Source organism: Berghia stephanieae, chromosome 8 (genome assembly GCF_034508935.2).
Source record: "Berghia stephanieae isolate SIO BIC M18660-M18661 chromosome 8, UCSD_Bste_1.3, whole genome shotgun sequence".
Classification (NCBI taxonomy): domain Eukaryota; kingdom Metazoa; phylum Mollusca; class Gastropoda; order Nudibranchia; family Aeolidiidae; genus Berghia; species Berghia stephanieae.
Genome location: NC_088367.1, coordinates 32,254,968 through 32,268,355, shown reverse-complemented (window position 1 = coordinate 32,268,355; position 13,388 = coordinate 32,254,968). Strand labels below are relative to the sequence as shown.

The window sequence follows — 13,388 nt, the reverse complement described above, 5'->3', positions numbered from 1 at the left end:
CAAAAAAATTAAATGCCATTAGTTCATTGATATTATTGGAAGAGTCTTGGATTCATTCCATAACCTAAATTAGTTCTGAGAATTGAAGTTGAAGTCTTCTGACAGAATGCCATTGAGGCATTTTCACATATTTCCCTTGTTCTATTGGAGATGGACATTAAATCCAGAGTCATCCTTGTTGTAAAGCAATGCTGTCTTTGACCAATGGTACCCCTGATAGAGGATGTCTACCCCTATGAAGTAAATGCACCATGATCAACCATCAGGAGATCAAAAATAAAAAGTAGTAAGGTGTTTTGAGTATGGGGTTTGTCATGGATCAATACTCAAAATAAATGCAGTCTTGTAATCTTTTTATAATTTGTAATGAATGGAGAGCTTTCACCACAGCGGTAAGATAAACCATCAAGGCTGCAATATTTGATCACTTTGCAAGTAAGTCATACTCACCTTCCCAGCCGCTGTAGCGCATGTAAGAGCTGGATTAGTCCCGTCATATTTGCCAACAGCCACTGTCCTTGGCGTCACTTTATGGTTGAGCTTTAGTGTAAAGATTGGTACCAGCATGGTGATAACAGTCGTTTTATTGTGATCTCTGGTAAAAAAAAAAAAAAAAAAAAAAAAAAAAAGAAGCAATTTTAAAAATACAGTAAAGATAATTAAAATCCATCCATGAATGAAAAAAACTGTATGTATTTACTTATTTAATACTATCTGTGGAGGATTTGAATGGGATCTGAAAGAAAAATGAAGAAGCCACATATGTTTACAAACAATGCCACCACAACCGTCTGAATAGTCTCCCATGGCTAATCGAACTCAAACTTCAATGCGCAAGTGCAACCAAAAGTTATTCAGACTCAAGTCTGAATAGTCTCCTACTGCATTATAGTTTTTTTTTGAAAATAGTAAGTTATTTTAATGATTGACAATTACATAAAATTGATGCAAATGAAAATAACAATAATGGTATAGTTACTAGATATCAACAGGCGGTTTAAACCTGCTTTATTTGACGAGAAAAATAAAATCACTGATCAGTGAGAAATTAAAAAGAAAAGAGTTAAAAGCCTTCAAAGAACATAAGTCAGTCATAGCAACTGTCGTCTAAAAGGAAAAGCTTTACTGACAGCTTTACAGTACAGAATGTCCACCAAATAAAATCAGGACAAAATCCGAAGAAGGCGTAACAGCTGAGTAAGTCGGAAATGGGCAAAACAGAATTTCTTCTGACCTTTTCTTCTGCTTCTATCTTCCACCACAGTGCCCCCCCCCTCCCCCCTGTGTTTGCGAAAGTACATTGGAATTAGAGATTGAGTCGGAATAGCCAAGGGCTATTCAGTTCAGTCTCGAGTCCGAATTGCCACTTCGTAACCAAAAATATATAGGGCTAAAAATAAAGTTCCGAAAAAAAAAACAAAGCAAGTTTAACCATATATTTAAGCCTACTTTTAGTATGGTGGCTACTATACTGCTACTGCTATAGTAGAAGTAGAAGTAGCTAGAGAAGATGTAGACTGTAGACTTGTGTAGACGCTGTATTGTATGGTTTCGGACTGGGGGTACTGGTAAATTGATGGTTTGTGAAGGTAATATAAATATGGAAAGAAATGCTTGCATTTACCATGAAATTAATCAATACCAGCTTCACAGTGCGTAAATAAACAAACCGAGGGAAATGTTTCGTATAGACACTTCCCTCAATATAAGTGACGGTGGTCGTCGTCAATGAAGCTGAAAGCTCACGACATATTTTCTAAGAGTACAGTCCCCTTTCGTTATATCACATATAATGACTATGATGTCAAACAAAGTAAGTTTTGTGAGGTAATGTAATCTAAACCGGACATTTTAATAACCTATACATTTTACTACGTTAGTATCATGAAATCCTGAAGTAATATAAATTTCTGATTGTAATTCTCGTTATCTGCATTTTTAGATAAATCATAAGAGTCAAACAATTTATTAAATTATTTGTCTTACACATATTATAGCGTTTATTTATTATGTGTATAGACTCACTTAGTATTATTCTCATATATTTAGAGGCTAAGACGGTCAAATTTGTGTCACGTGACCAAGTCCTGAAATAAATAATGGACTTTTTCTTCCTTTCTTTTATCTAAGGTAAACCTGTTGATTTTTGGTTCAATTTTATAAACATGTACAACTATTTTATGATTCACTTCCTTAAATCATTACAGATATATGTGGTGTCAAGCCATGTAATTATGCACCACCATTCCTCTCAGCTCGTTATCCGAATAATAAGTAATCCTATAAGACAAGAAGACTGCTCGAGTTCAGATTCAGAGCAGTCAGTCAGTCAGAGTTTAGCAGACTGGTCGAAGAGAAATTTCAGATTCAGATTTTCCTCCATCTAGAACAGAGACAGACACCATTCAAAGCGCTTGAAGCGTGGTTGTAAAGCCTAAAACCAGAATAACCACAATGCCTCTCAATTCTTGTATTATCTAGGCACTTTGATAAAATTTTCAAACTCAAAATATCTTGATTTGACTCAGTCAGGGGGATGGGACTTGAAAAAACATAAAATTTGATACCTTATTTGTTTCTCTACGACCTACGGTTCCAGAGTTATTTATATTTTTCTATTGAAATTTTTTGTCAATTTTACAGAGAGAATCTGTGATCTCACTGCTGCCTCAAAACCAGCATCTCGCGGCGATCGTGAAATTTTGAGTTTTACAGTCAACATGGCCCACTTATTGTTTTCAGTAATTTTGTTTCAATTAAAAAATAATTGGCAAGTGTTAGGTATCATTTTAAACGTCAGAAAATAATCTTTTATTTTCATATAAATCATTTTTATGGATGGAAAGTATGGAAAAAATTAAGGATAAATGAAAAGGGGGAAAAATATGAGGTTTTTGTCCTAAAAAGTGGGGTTGATGGCGGAAAAAATAAAATAATGAGCGAGTGTATCAATTTTGATGAAATTTGGCAGAGATATTCTTCAATTAATTGTCTATCGATGTATGAAGTATAATTAAAATGTATCCATAATTTAAAAAGTTCTTATAATTCAAAAATTTATAAATTTTTATTACATAAGCTTTCTGAGAAATACAATCAGGAATTAAGAATTAAATACACCGTTAGAAAGCTTGTTTTGTGCCCTTTATAATGATACCAAAGTTAGTCACATAGGTTCACAAATAACGCCATGGTGACCAAAACAGTAAAGGGTCAAGAATAAAGTTCCAAAAAACGGGTTTCACCTTACAGTGAGCCTATCGGCGGCCACTGGACTGGAGTTATCAAAGTGCCTATATTATCTTCTCATTGTTTACTGTACGAATCCATGGCATGGCTCATACTCCTTCAACTTCAACTTCATTCATAAGTTTGTTGATCTGCAGACTGCAGAGAAGAGATGTGGTGGCCTAGTGTGGTTCAAGTTGAACGTTAACAAAAATTCTCTCTTGCTGTAGCAGGTATGGAGAATATGGTAGGAAACTTCCTCTCCTTCACCACAATCGCAGATGGCTGTTTTCCTTATTTTGAACTAGACATCTTGTTCATGTGGTGTTTCAGTTTCAGGCGATTGCGTCGCGATTGTAGGATAGTCTTAATCTTAAAACTAAAACTAGGAAAACTTATTAAAACTTGTGTTTCGGTCTCTTCTGTTTAGAAGTTTTATTTTGATTGGGTCAATGTTATTCTCGCTCGGGTGGCTTTTGTACCGATTAACTTTTGCTTGGACCTTTGTGAATGACTTGATTTTACCAACTTCATTGTTTTCTTCCATTTCTAGTTTCCTCAGATCTCATTCTTGCCAAAGTGTCTGATTGATATTTCATTCTCTATAATGCCACAGCCACAGTGACCAGGAATCCATTGAAGTCTCACTTCTTTTTCTCTGTGACTTTGATTTAGTTTCATTAGTTCTTCGCTTGCATAGAGAGTTGTTAAAGTTTCCAATGACTCAGCTTTATAGTGTAGACTGTAAATGTCTCTTGTTGCTTTATGCTTTTATTGTTTTTTTTTCCTTTTGGCCCTTCGATGTAGATTCCAGCTCCTCTAGATTTGTTTGCTGCTGTTGCCATGCCATCTGAGTATCTAATCCAGTCATTGCCTGGCTAGTTTTATTTAAAATATTCAGATTCCTTGCCATGGGTTCCTTTTAATGTCGTTGCTGATGGCTGGCATTTTCAAGAAGAGAGAGGGGGGGGGGGGGCAGTTGTGTGATTCATTAAAATCAATAGACATGCCAGTTATTTTATACTTTCATTCAATTTTCTGGCTTTTCAGCTAAGTTTGACCTTTTCTGTCTTTGTTTTGACTTATTTTTGATGCATTTTTTATTAAGGAGGGGTTGTTCCTGGATGCTTTCGTCTTCATAAATCGTCTCAGAATTCTTTGGTTCTTTAATATTAAGACTCAAGATCACCTGATGTTTCCATTTGAATGATTGGTGTTGATCAAATACCTCCTGAGATGTATCTTTGGTTCCGGTTTTGGTCTTTATTTTTTTTTTCCTTCTAAACATTTGTGCAAGTACCGCAGCCTGCTACTCCAAACTCTTGTGGTAGTCGAACATATCCTTGGCACATTTACTTCAGGAGATTCAATGCTGCTTGCCCCCCCACCCCCCCCCCCCCCCCCCCCCCACCCACACACACACACACTTTGGTACTGGAGAGCTTGCTCATGATTTTGGAGCACTTTAGTCCGTGTTTACTGACATTAATTTATCTGATTTTTCCATGTCAGCAGAGCATTGAAGTGTACCCCTTAACTTGACTTCTTATCTTTAAATACTGAAGCAAAGATCATAATATTTGTTTGATCAGCAACGATGACAGGCTTGGACAGTTCATTATGACAGCACAGACAATTCCTTATACCTATGACAATGTGACCAAGTCTAATAAATACTCTGTCAAAGATTGCAAATAATTCAAGAATGTTTAAGAGCGTTTGATTTTATAAGAGGAGTGAGAATAACAAATAACAAAAAGCTGAATCAAGTCTTCTCATGCAGCAATTTTATCCTTCTACGCCATGCATCCGTTTTATATGACAGTCAGGATAGTCAATGACTGCACAAACATTCACTTTCAAATTTCATTGTCTGATTTTTCATCACAGTTGATTGTGGTTATTATAGGATAAAACAGTGTGACAGCTAAATTGGCCTATTTTTACCATTGAATGAGAATCGCAACGTGTAAGACAAAAAAAATGACTCCTTCCAAAATATTAGATGTGTTGCAATGGTTTTGTTTACTCCTCAGCAGACGAAAACACTTATATATAACACTCATTTGATATGATTCAGAAAAAGTGTTATAATAATGGGGTAAAAGTAACCACAGTCAAATACTGAGATAGTCGGGGTTAGGGTTGAGAGAGTTGATTTTATTATGTTATAACGCTGTTGTTTATTTTTTAAAATTATTTTTTTATTTTTTTTTTTCAGATAAGAGATGAAATCACATCTTTATGGATTGGAATTGGACGATTTCTCTTTGAGAAAAATATGGCTGCTTCTCTAAACAACCCATTACTGTTCCTTTTAAAGTGTTCTCTATTGACATTAATAGTAGTTAAGGGCACCACCAACTCAAGTTCTGTGCCATGTCCTTCTGGTCACTTCTTTGATGCAGCAGAAAGTCGCTGTAAGCAATGTTCATCTTGTACAAAAAGCCACATCATCAAACCGTGTTCTCAGTCCTCGAATGTAGAATGTCGTCTTTATAAATTGGCAATAGATAAAGACAGGAATCAGGGACATTTTATCAGACATAAGATAAATAGTAAGGGAGAAAAGAAATCACCAGCTCCATTGAACAGTGAAATCAACAATGAAGACAACTATTGGAAGACGCTGGCCTTTGCTCTCATTGGCCTCCTCAGTGTGCTAATCATCATCACTTTCATCATCCTCATCTTTGTGTATAAAAAACTTCAGAAATCTATCGTCATTACCCAGACAGAAGAGGCAGATCTCAAGGGTATGTATGATGACTAACCAATACCATTCATAGCATAGTTTCCACCACCACCATCAGCATCACAATTAATTTGAAGAATAACGTCATAACCATCACCTTGAGTGTTGCCATCATGACCAGGACTCATTTTCTTGTATCGCTATTTTACGTAATGCCATCAATATCTCATGGAGTGGCAGTAATATCTTCATCAACTTTAACTTAAACCAACAACAACCATCACCATTATCTCTATCAAAATCATTCTCATCATCTCCACTGGTTGCCCATTGAAAAGCGCACATATTACAAAGCAGCGTGTCTTGTTTATATAAGTGTTTGACTGGTATAGCACCGGCATATCTCACAGATCACGTGGTCATGTGTGAATTTGAAAATTACACTTTAAGATCATGTAATGACCAAACGAAAATTTCGGAAAAAAGATCAAGAACAAAATTTGGTGATAGATCGTTTGCTTGTTTCGGCCCCAAGATTTGGAATGAACTACCACGTGGTCTGAGGGAATGCAAGTCTTTACCTACCTTTATAAAGAATCTCAAGACACATTTTTACTGTATTTGTTTTTATTGACTCTATGAATCCTTGATTTGGCTATGAATTATTATTATTATTTTATTTTTTTCACTTAAAATTGATATTTATATTGTAAAGTGCCCAGAGCTTGTGTTTTACACGAGAATGAGCGCTATATAAATGTGTATTATTATTATTATTATTATTATTATTATTATTATTATTATTATTATTATTACAATAAGCAACCTCTCATTTATACATACATACAGTGGAGTCTGCATAAAGTCAACACTCTTCAAAGTCAAACACCCTTGTTGGTCCCAAACTTTCTGTTCTTTATCTAAGTTAGTTCCATTGATAATGGATAAAGTCAACCAATCTTTCTGGTCCAGTGGTGTTGTTGGAGTTATCAAGAATCCACTGTACTTTTTTTTTTCCATTTTATATGTGATTCAGCTCTGTTACTTATAAAAATAAATCTTAAAATGGTGTCAATGAGATATAACAGAAGAAAACAAAACTATCAAAATCAGTTTTTAAAGAACTAAGAATAAATTTTGAATCAGCAGAAAACTGTTTCCTTAGTCACCCCGCCTTACCATACTTATTAATTACTTTTCCTCCCATCTTTTTCAGATGATGCTGATTCGGGCTATGTGGTCATTCGAGCCATTCATCATATGGCCACTCCGCGTTCAGACAATCACCCACTCCTCAGCCTTTACCCTCGAGATCAGACAACAGATAGCCACCCCCCTCCTCCCCATTTGACTTCATCCGGTCCCACCAGCATCGACAGCGGTAGGCCCACCGATTCATTAAGCATATCCACACCAGTCCCAGCCGATGACAATGACGATAACAGGCTGTGTTTCTTGCCAAAAACCTATCAACCTCAGCGTAGATTACTTCAGTATGACGCAGATGATGTTTTCGAATCTGACGATAATGCGAGTGTTAACAAACGATTTTCCGATCCAAAACAAAAGTTACAGACATTGGTTGGTGAAAATGAAAATAACTCATGATTGATGATATTTGTGTCAGTGCATGACATAATCAGTCGGAAGGTGGAAATTTTGGATTTGCATTTTTATTTTTATTTTTTTTGAGAGAGCATTTTAATCTTTATTTGAAGTAAATCTGGTGATTTTTCATGAAGTTATGGTCAGATGTATAGGAAAGGTATCCAGCAACTTTTCTTAAATTTAATACTTTTTTAACTTGACTAGCTGGAAAAATATCTGGAAGTGAAATTAAGCTTTGATATTTCCCGAGGATGCATAAAAAGGGTTGATTTAATCATTTATGACATGAATTCATTTTTGATAAAAATTGTCCTTCTAACTAAACTTGGCAATATCTCAGTTCAAACCTTTTCACCATCCGACTGATTATGTCATTCACTGTAACATTTGTTCTAATGTCTCTTTCATTATTGTTATATGCGATTAAGTTGGTGCTGATGGTTTCCATTGGATCTGCAGTTTTGGTGTCAGAGGGGGAATTTCCTCTTTTTTTTAAAATTACATTTCCCCCAATCAAATGTACTGCAATGAGAGGCTTGATGTTTGGTGTAACAAATAGGTGAATTTTCCCAATCTTCACAAGTTAGCCAGAGTATCAATGAAGGTTTATCATCTCAATTGCTCTAAAAGTGGGGGATTAATTCAGTAAAAATGGGTCTTAAAAAGGCAATCGTTCAAAATGTTCCTCCTTATTCACTTTTTGTCACCATCAGCACCGATTAGTCTTGATTCAACTAGTTATTGTATTAACTTTGGCTTCCATGAGTTTTAAAGTATTGATGGTGTGGGGTCAATTTCAGCCTTTCACCAGTTCTGTCCACCACGTCAACCGTAACTAATGCACAGAGTCGTCTGTGATCTTTCAGATTATATATAGTCTATTAGAGAGAATGGATTGAAAATTTATCACCTCTTTCATCGCCGTGTTGTGCTGTGCTTCACTGCATTGGCTATCAAGGCTCTCCACTCACTCCACTCACCTCTTTAGTGGTTTCAAATCAGTTACAAAGAGCGGCGTGTTACTCCGCCTTACTGTATAGAGAGGGACAGTTTTTGATTTTTAACAATCTGACACAATTTGAGGCAAAGAAAATATACAGTCCAGTACCTACTCATTAGAATGTTGCTGAATATCCAGTTTGTTAAGGTAATGTGTAGCTGTTTTCAGTATATTTAGGAAAATTTGAAAGTTTAATCGTGGCACATCGTCACATAGATGAAAAAGTAGTCCTTCAGAGCCATTAGTTAGGCCCATTGAGCTGGAGTTTATCCCTGTTGTGTGAAATGGACAATATTAATTGCTTGCTATCCTTTCGATAGGACGCTAGTCTTAACGCAACATACTTTCCACCAGATCTCAGAGACCCAGCCACCCATTCACTGCTAGGGAGACAGGGGGATCAGAAAAAGTAATCTCGTCTGCACCCGGGATCGATCTTGGTCCCTTTGTGTGTGAAGGGAGTGCCCAACCAACTGAGCTATCAGGACACCCACATAGATGAAACTTGGAATTTATTTCAATTCATTATAAAAGAGAATAAATACAAAGTCATATATTGTAAAAAATAATAAAAACCCTCAAATTCACAAATTTCGAATTTCTTATTTTAATTCTAAATTTGCTTTTTTTAAAGTGTGATTCATCCTGACATAATAATACTGTTTTCGGTAGGTAGGTCACATTCTACTTCAGACATAAGCTTTACAACACTGTTGTTATCATACTTAGTGAAAAACGGTATGACGAGGTATTTTATGGTCTTTACGTCTGGGTGCCAATTGGTGTGAGGAGCTAGAAAAGGTTAATACTTTTTGCTTTCTAAATATGTTGGGATAAGATGACTGACAGGAATCCTTCTCTGTGATGGTGTAGGATGCGTTGCCTTTTAGTTACGTTGGAATGTGTCATGCAGAGACCCCATTCTTCAGCTATCCTCATGAAAACTTGTTGACCTGTGATTAGAGTCAAGAAATTTGATTTATGTCTCAAATGCTGAATATTTTAGAGTAACTGAAATAACCAGTAATTGAATATAAGCTAAAATTATGGTGTTATGAAATTAAAAACACATCAGTGTTGGTAGATTAATTTGAAGTTCTACATGTCGTGCACTATTTCCTCCTTTTGAACTAATATTCCTCCTTTTTCAAAATGCCAGAATGAGGTCTCTTGTCATAGAAGTCAATGTCGTTTTTTGTGTTTTTTTTGTTTATACCAAAAGTTCATTGAATTCATAGTTAGAGAGAGAGAGAGAGAGTTTCTTTGTTTTAATTTTCAATTTTACATTTTGGAAATAAGACTTTACCAAGCACTTGTCACATACTTTTCAAGTATCTACAAAGTCTTTTTGTTTTTTATTATGGATAATTCGAATTTACTTTATAAAGCAGAAGGTTTTAATAGGATACAGCATTTAATCTTTTTTTTTTATTTTCAAAATACAGCATATATCAATTATCACCATCTTTTTAATCACCATATCATGTTCTATAATATTGTATGATCATAAATTTAAGCAGTTTTGTTTTATGTTGACATTGGCGAGCTGAGAGAAGTTGTAATGTTGATACCTTTGGTTAAACACATTTACAGTTTTCATGGCAGGTAGCAGCATTTTTTATAAGAGTCTGTCGTGATGCACTTTCTGCCAAATTTTACTGGCACAGCTCCCAATTTGTGATGAGTGGATAGATCAGACTTGCCAATTATAAAATTTACAAGAATGTTTTTAAAAAAATTAAATTCGTCTAAGAGTGGCATCGATTTTGTGCAGCTGTGGTATGATTACCATCTCCAGACCTGTCGGTCCTTGGTTCGAGTCCCACTCTTGGTTATTCCGTCCTTGGGAAAGGTACTTTACTCACATTCTTTCAAAGCACTCGGGTGTAAAATGAGTACTGGGTTGTTGACAGTCTTGTCTTTGTTGAAAATGTTTTTTGTAAAATAGTGCCCTACAAGTGTCATTCATGTTTTGTCCTACATGTTAAGTATTGATGGCTTGGGAACCTGTGTAAAGCGCTTTGAGTACGTTTAGTGACAGTTTTCTTGAATTTGTTTTGATAGAGCAGTATAAAGCACAATGTCAGTAATCTTAACTCAGCCTAACGTTTCTTCATATTCATTTTGTTTGTGAGCCAAGTGCACTAAAAAAAAAAAAAGAGAGATACTGGGACATAATCAGTGTCTGTTAATGATTGCCATTCTTTTAAGTAATCCACAAGCAGACCTCCCTACTACTATGACTTTATCGGTTCCTAATTGACAATTTTATAAAGATCTTTAATTCAATAAACTTCTTGAAAACAAAGTTTTGTTGCCAGAGCTAGTAGATAAAGGATTTTAAAGTATTAGTTTAATATATTTAAACACAAATTTGTCATTCTTGAAAGTAGTTATAATCAGATCTGCTTACTTGGAATGGAAAAAATTCGTAGTTTTCAGGGGTGAAATAACACAGTAGACAGTATAACTACCTTGACAAATTATCAATTTGTGTTTAAATGCATTAAATTAATACTTTTAAATACTTCATACTATCTCTGGCAACAAAACTTTGTTTTCGAGAAGTTTATTGAATTAAAAATCTTTATAAAATTGTCAATTACAGCCCAAAAATTCGTAGTTTTATGAAATGTTCGTAGTAGTAGGAAGGGCTGGTCATAATGTCTACAATGTTATAACCCCTGAAAACTCCAAAGTAGGCAGGTCTGGTCATAATGTCTACAATGTTATAACCCCTGAAAACTCCAAAGTAGGCAGGTCTGGTCATAATGTCTACAATGTTATAACCCCTGAAAACTCCAAAGTAGGCAGGTCTGGTCATAATGTCTACAATGTTATAACCCCTGAAAACTCCAAAGTAGGCAGGTCTGGTCATAATGTCTACAATGTTATAATCCCTGAAAACTCCAAAGTAGGCAGGTCTGGTCATAATTTCTACAATGTTATAACCCCTGAAAACTCCAAAGTAGGCAGGTCTGGTCATAATGTCTACAATGTTATAACCCCTGAAAACTCCAAAGTAGGCAGGTCTGCACAAGTGTTATTGTTATATTATCATGCTTGTTTTATAACGTTGGTTTCAAATCTCATCAACTGGGTGGGGTTCCTGACCTCCCATAGTGAGCGGGGAGGTACATACTGCGTCTTCTATTCCCTTATATCTGTTTTCCAACATGCTTTCTGTCTTTGTCTTGGAATGAGATTACTTGGTTTTGTCCTGGCTGGGAGGGAAACAGTCAAATGCATAGTCATTGTTTTGGGAGATGATATTTTTTTCCTTGTAAATCATCTCTCTGCTATGTATTATTATATTTGTTATTTTGAATGTATAATGTAAGCATTTGAGTGTATTCCTCTTTGTGGGATTGTGTGCTTGTGTCCGGATGAGACTTATAGGTGATCTCAAACTAAGTACATCAGTAGTATGCTCTTGGAATCTACATCTGATCCCTATTTGTTCCCAGTTCCCCCTTGTCTTACTTTCTCTTGGGTACTTTAATTGTAATTCTAGAACTTTTTACTATCCCATTACTGGTGCTGATATAACCTAAATGTGTTTCAAGCGCCGTAAAACCCTTAAAAATGAAAAAAAAAATCTCAACATTGTCTTCTTTGTGAAGAGTGGAAATAGGATCTGATAACCCTTTGTGTACAGATTGAATTATGGAAGGTGTTAAGGACAATAAGGTTATTCCATAGTTATTTAAAACGCATACATACTCATATCCATGACTGAAATACATAGACGGGAAAACCTCTGAAGTGGCAAAAAGGTTTCAATAGCAGATGATGTGTATCCATGTCAGGCCGTGTCAAATCGGTAAACATCCTCTGGCTCATAATGTTAAAACTCATGTTAAAGCTCATAAAACAGGATGAATGAAACACTACAGACGAATGAGATAATCATTATCTCATTCGTCTGTAGTGTTTCATTCATTGTTTTGTTGATAAAGGGGAAATCCCGAAACGTCCATATTTTCTGTTTTCACTTATTAAATTGAAGCTTAAATTAAATTTTACTTTGTTTTATATTTATAGTTTTAGGAGGATTTTATTCCATTTTTTATATAATTAATTTATTTGATGTTATTAGTTTTATAACAAATTGGGTTGCTATAATATTGTGTTGAAGAAACATGGACTAAATCAGTATTATTATTCTTGTAATATTTCAGTGTTAAGCGTTTGTGTTTTTACATTGTTTCTGTTACTGTTTATGGTTATGACATTGCCCTATTAATTAATATTAAATGCATTTCGATACAAAAATCTACAACACACTTCTTTTTTCTTCTAGATGTCTTTCCATTTTCATTGTATAAGTATAAGCAGCACACTTATCTTTATTAACACACCAAAGGCTAGAGTCTTTCAACTCCCTAATTATTAGTTGAACATAACCTGGCACTTCCCTTAAACTTTGTGTCACGATAAAAAAGGTTAACATATTTAAATTTAACACTAATGTTAAAGCAGTCCTTCTCTATGGGTCAGAGACTTGGCGAACAACCTTGACGACACCAGCCAAGATACAAACTTTTGTCAATCGCTGTCTTCGACAAATACTCAGGTTGAAATGGTTTGACAAAGTGCCAAATGCTGACATTTGGACAAGAAGAAATGGATGTCCAGGTCAGATGCAGAAAGTGGCGATGGGTTGGCCATACCCTGTGGAAAGAGCCCTGTAATATAACCAAGCAGGCTCTCGAATGGAACCCACAGGGCAAGAGGAAACGAGGTTGTCCAGAACAGACTTGGAGGAGAAGCCTCCACCAAGATTTGTGCGTCTCCAATCTTACCTGGAGTGAGGCAAAGGTCTGTGCCAAGGACAGAAGTTGGAAGAGTGTTGTT

General features: G+C 35.4%; 2 protein-coding genes across 2 annotated transcripts in view; one reads left to right on the top strand and one right to left on the bottom strand.

The window, feature by feature from the left end:
* LOC144978522 (BBSome complex member BBS2-like) overlaps positions 1–1,745 on the bottom strand; it is a 28,359-nt gene extending 26,614 nt beyond the window's left edge. The window contains exons 1-2 of the mRNA XM_078924703.1: positions 1,625–1,745; positions 451–595 (exon numbers count right to left, since the gene is read on the bottom strand). Coding sequence (XP_078780829.1) covers positions 451–567 — 117 coding nt within the window. The 5' untranslated portion in view covers positions 568–595; positions 1,625–1,745. The remainder of the gene's footprint in view (positions 1–450; positions 596–1,624) is intronic.
* Positions 1,746–2,054: 309 nt separating this feature from the next.
* On the top strand, positions 2,055–9,944 carry LOC144978521 (uncharacterized). Its single transcript, XM_078924701.1, has 3 exons — positions 2,055–2,130; positions 5,450–5,984; positions 7,140–9,944. The coding sequence occupies exons 2-3, from the start codon at positions 5,510–5,512 to the stop codon at positions 7,529–7,531; spliced, it is 867 nt and encodes a 288-aa protein (XP_078780827.1). The 5' UTR covers positions 2,055–2,130; positions 5,450–5,509; the 3' UTR covers positions 7,532–9,944.
* Positions 9,945–13,388: the final 3,444 nt, after the last annotated feature.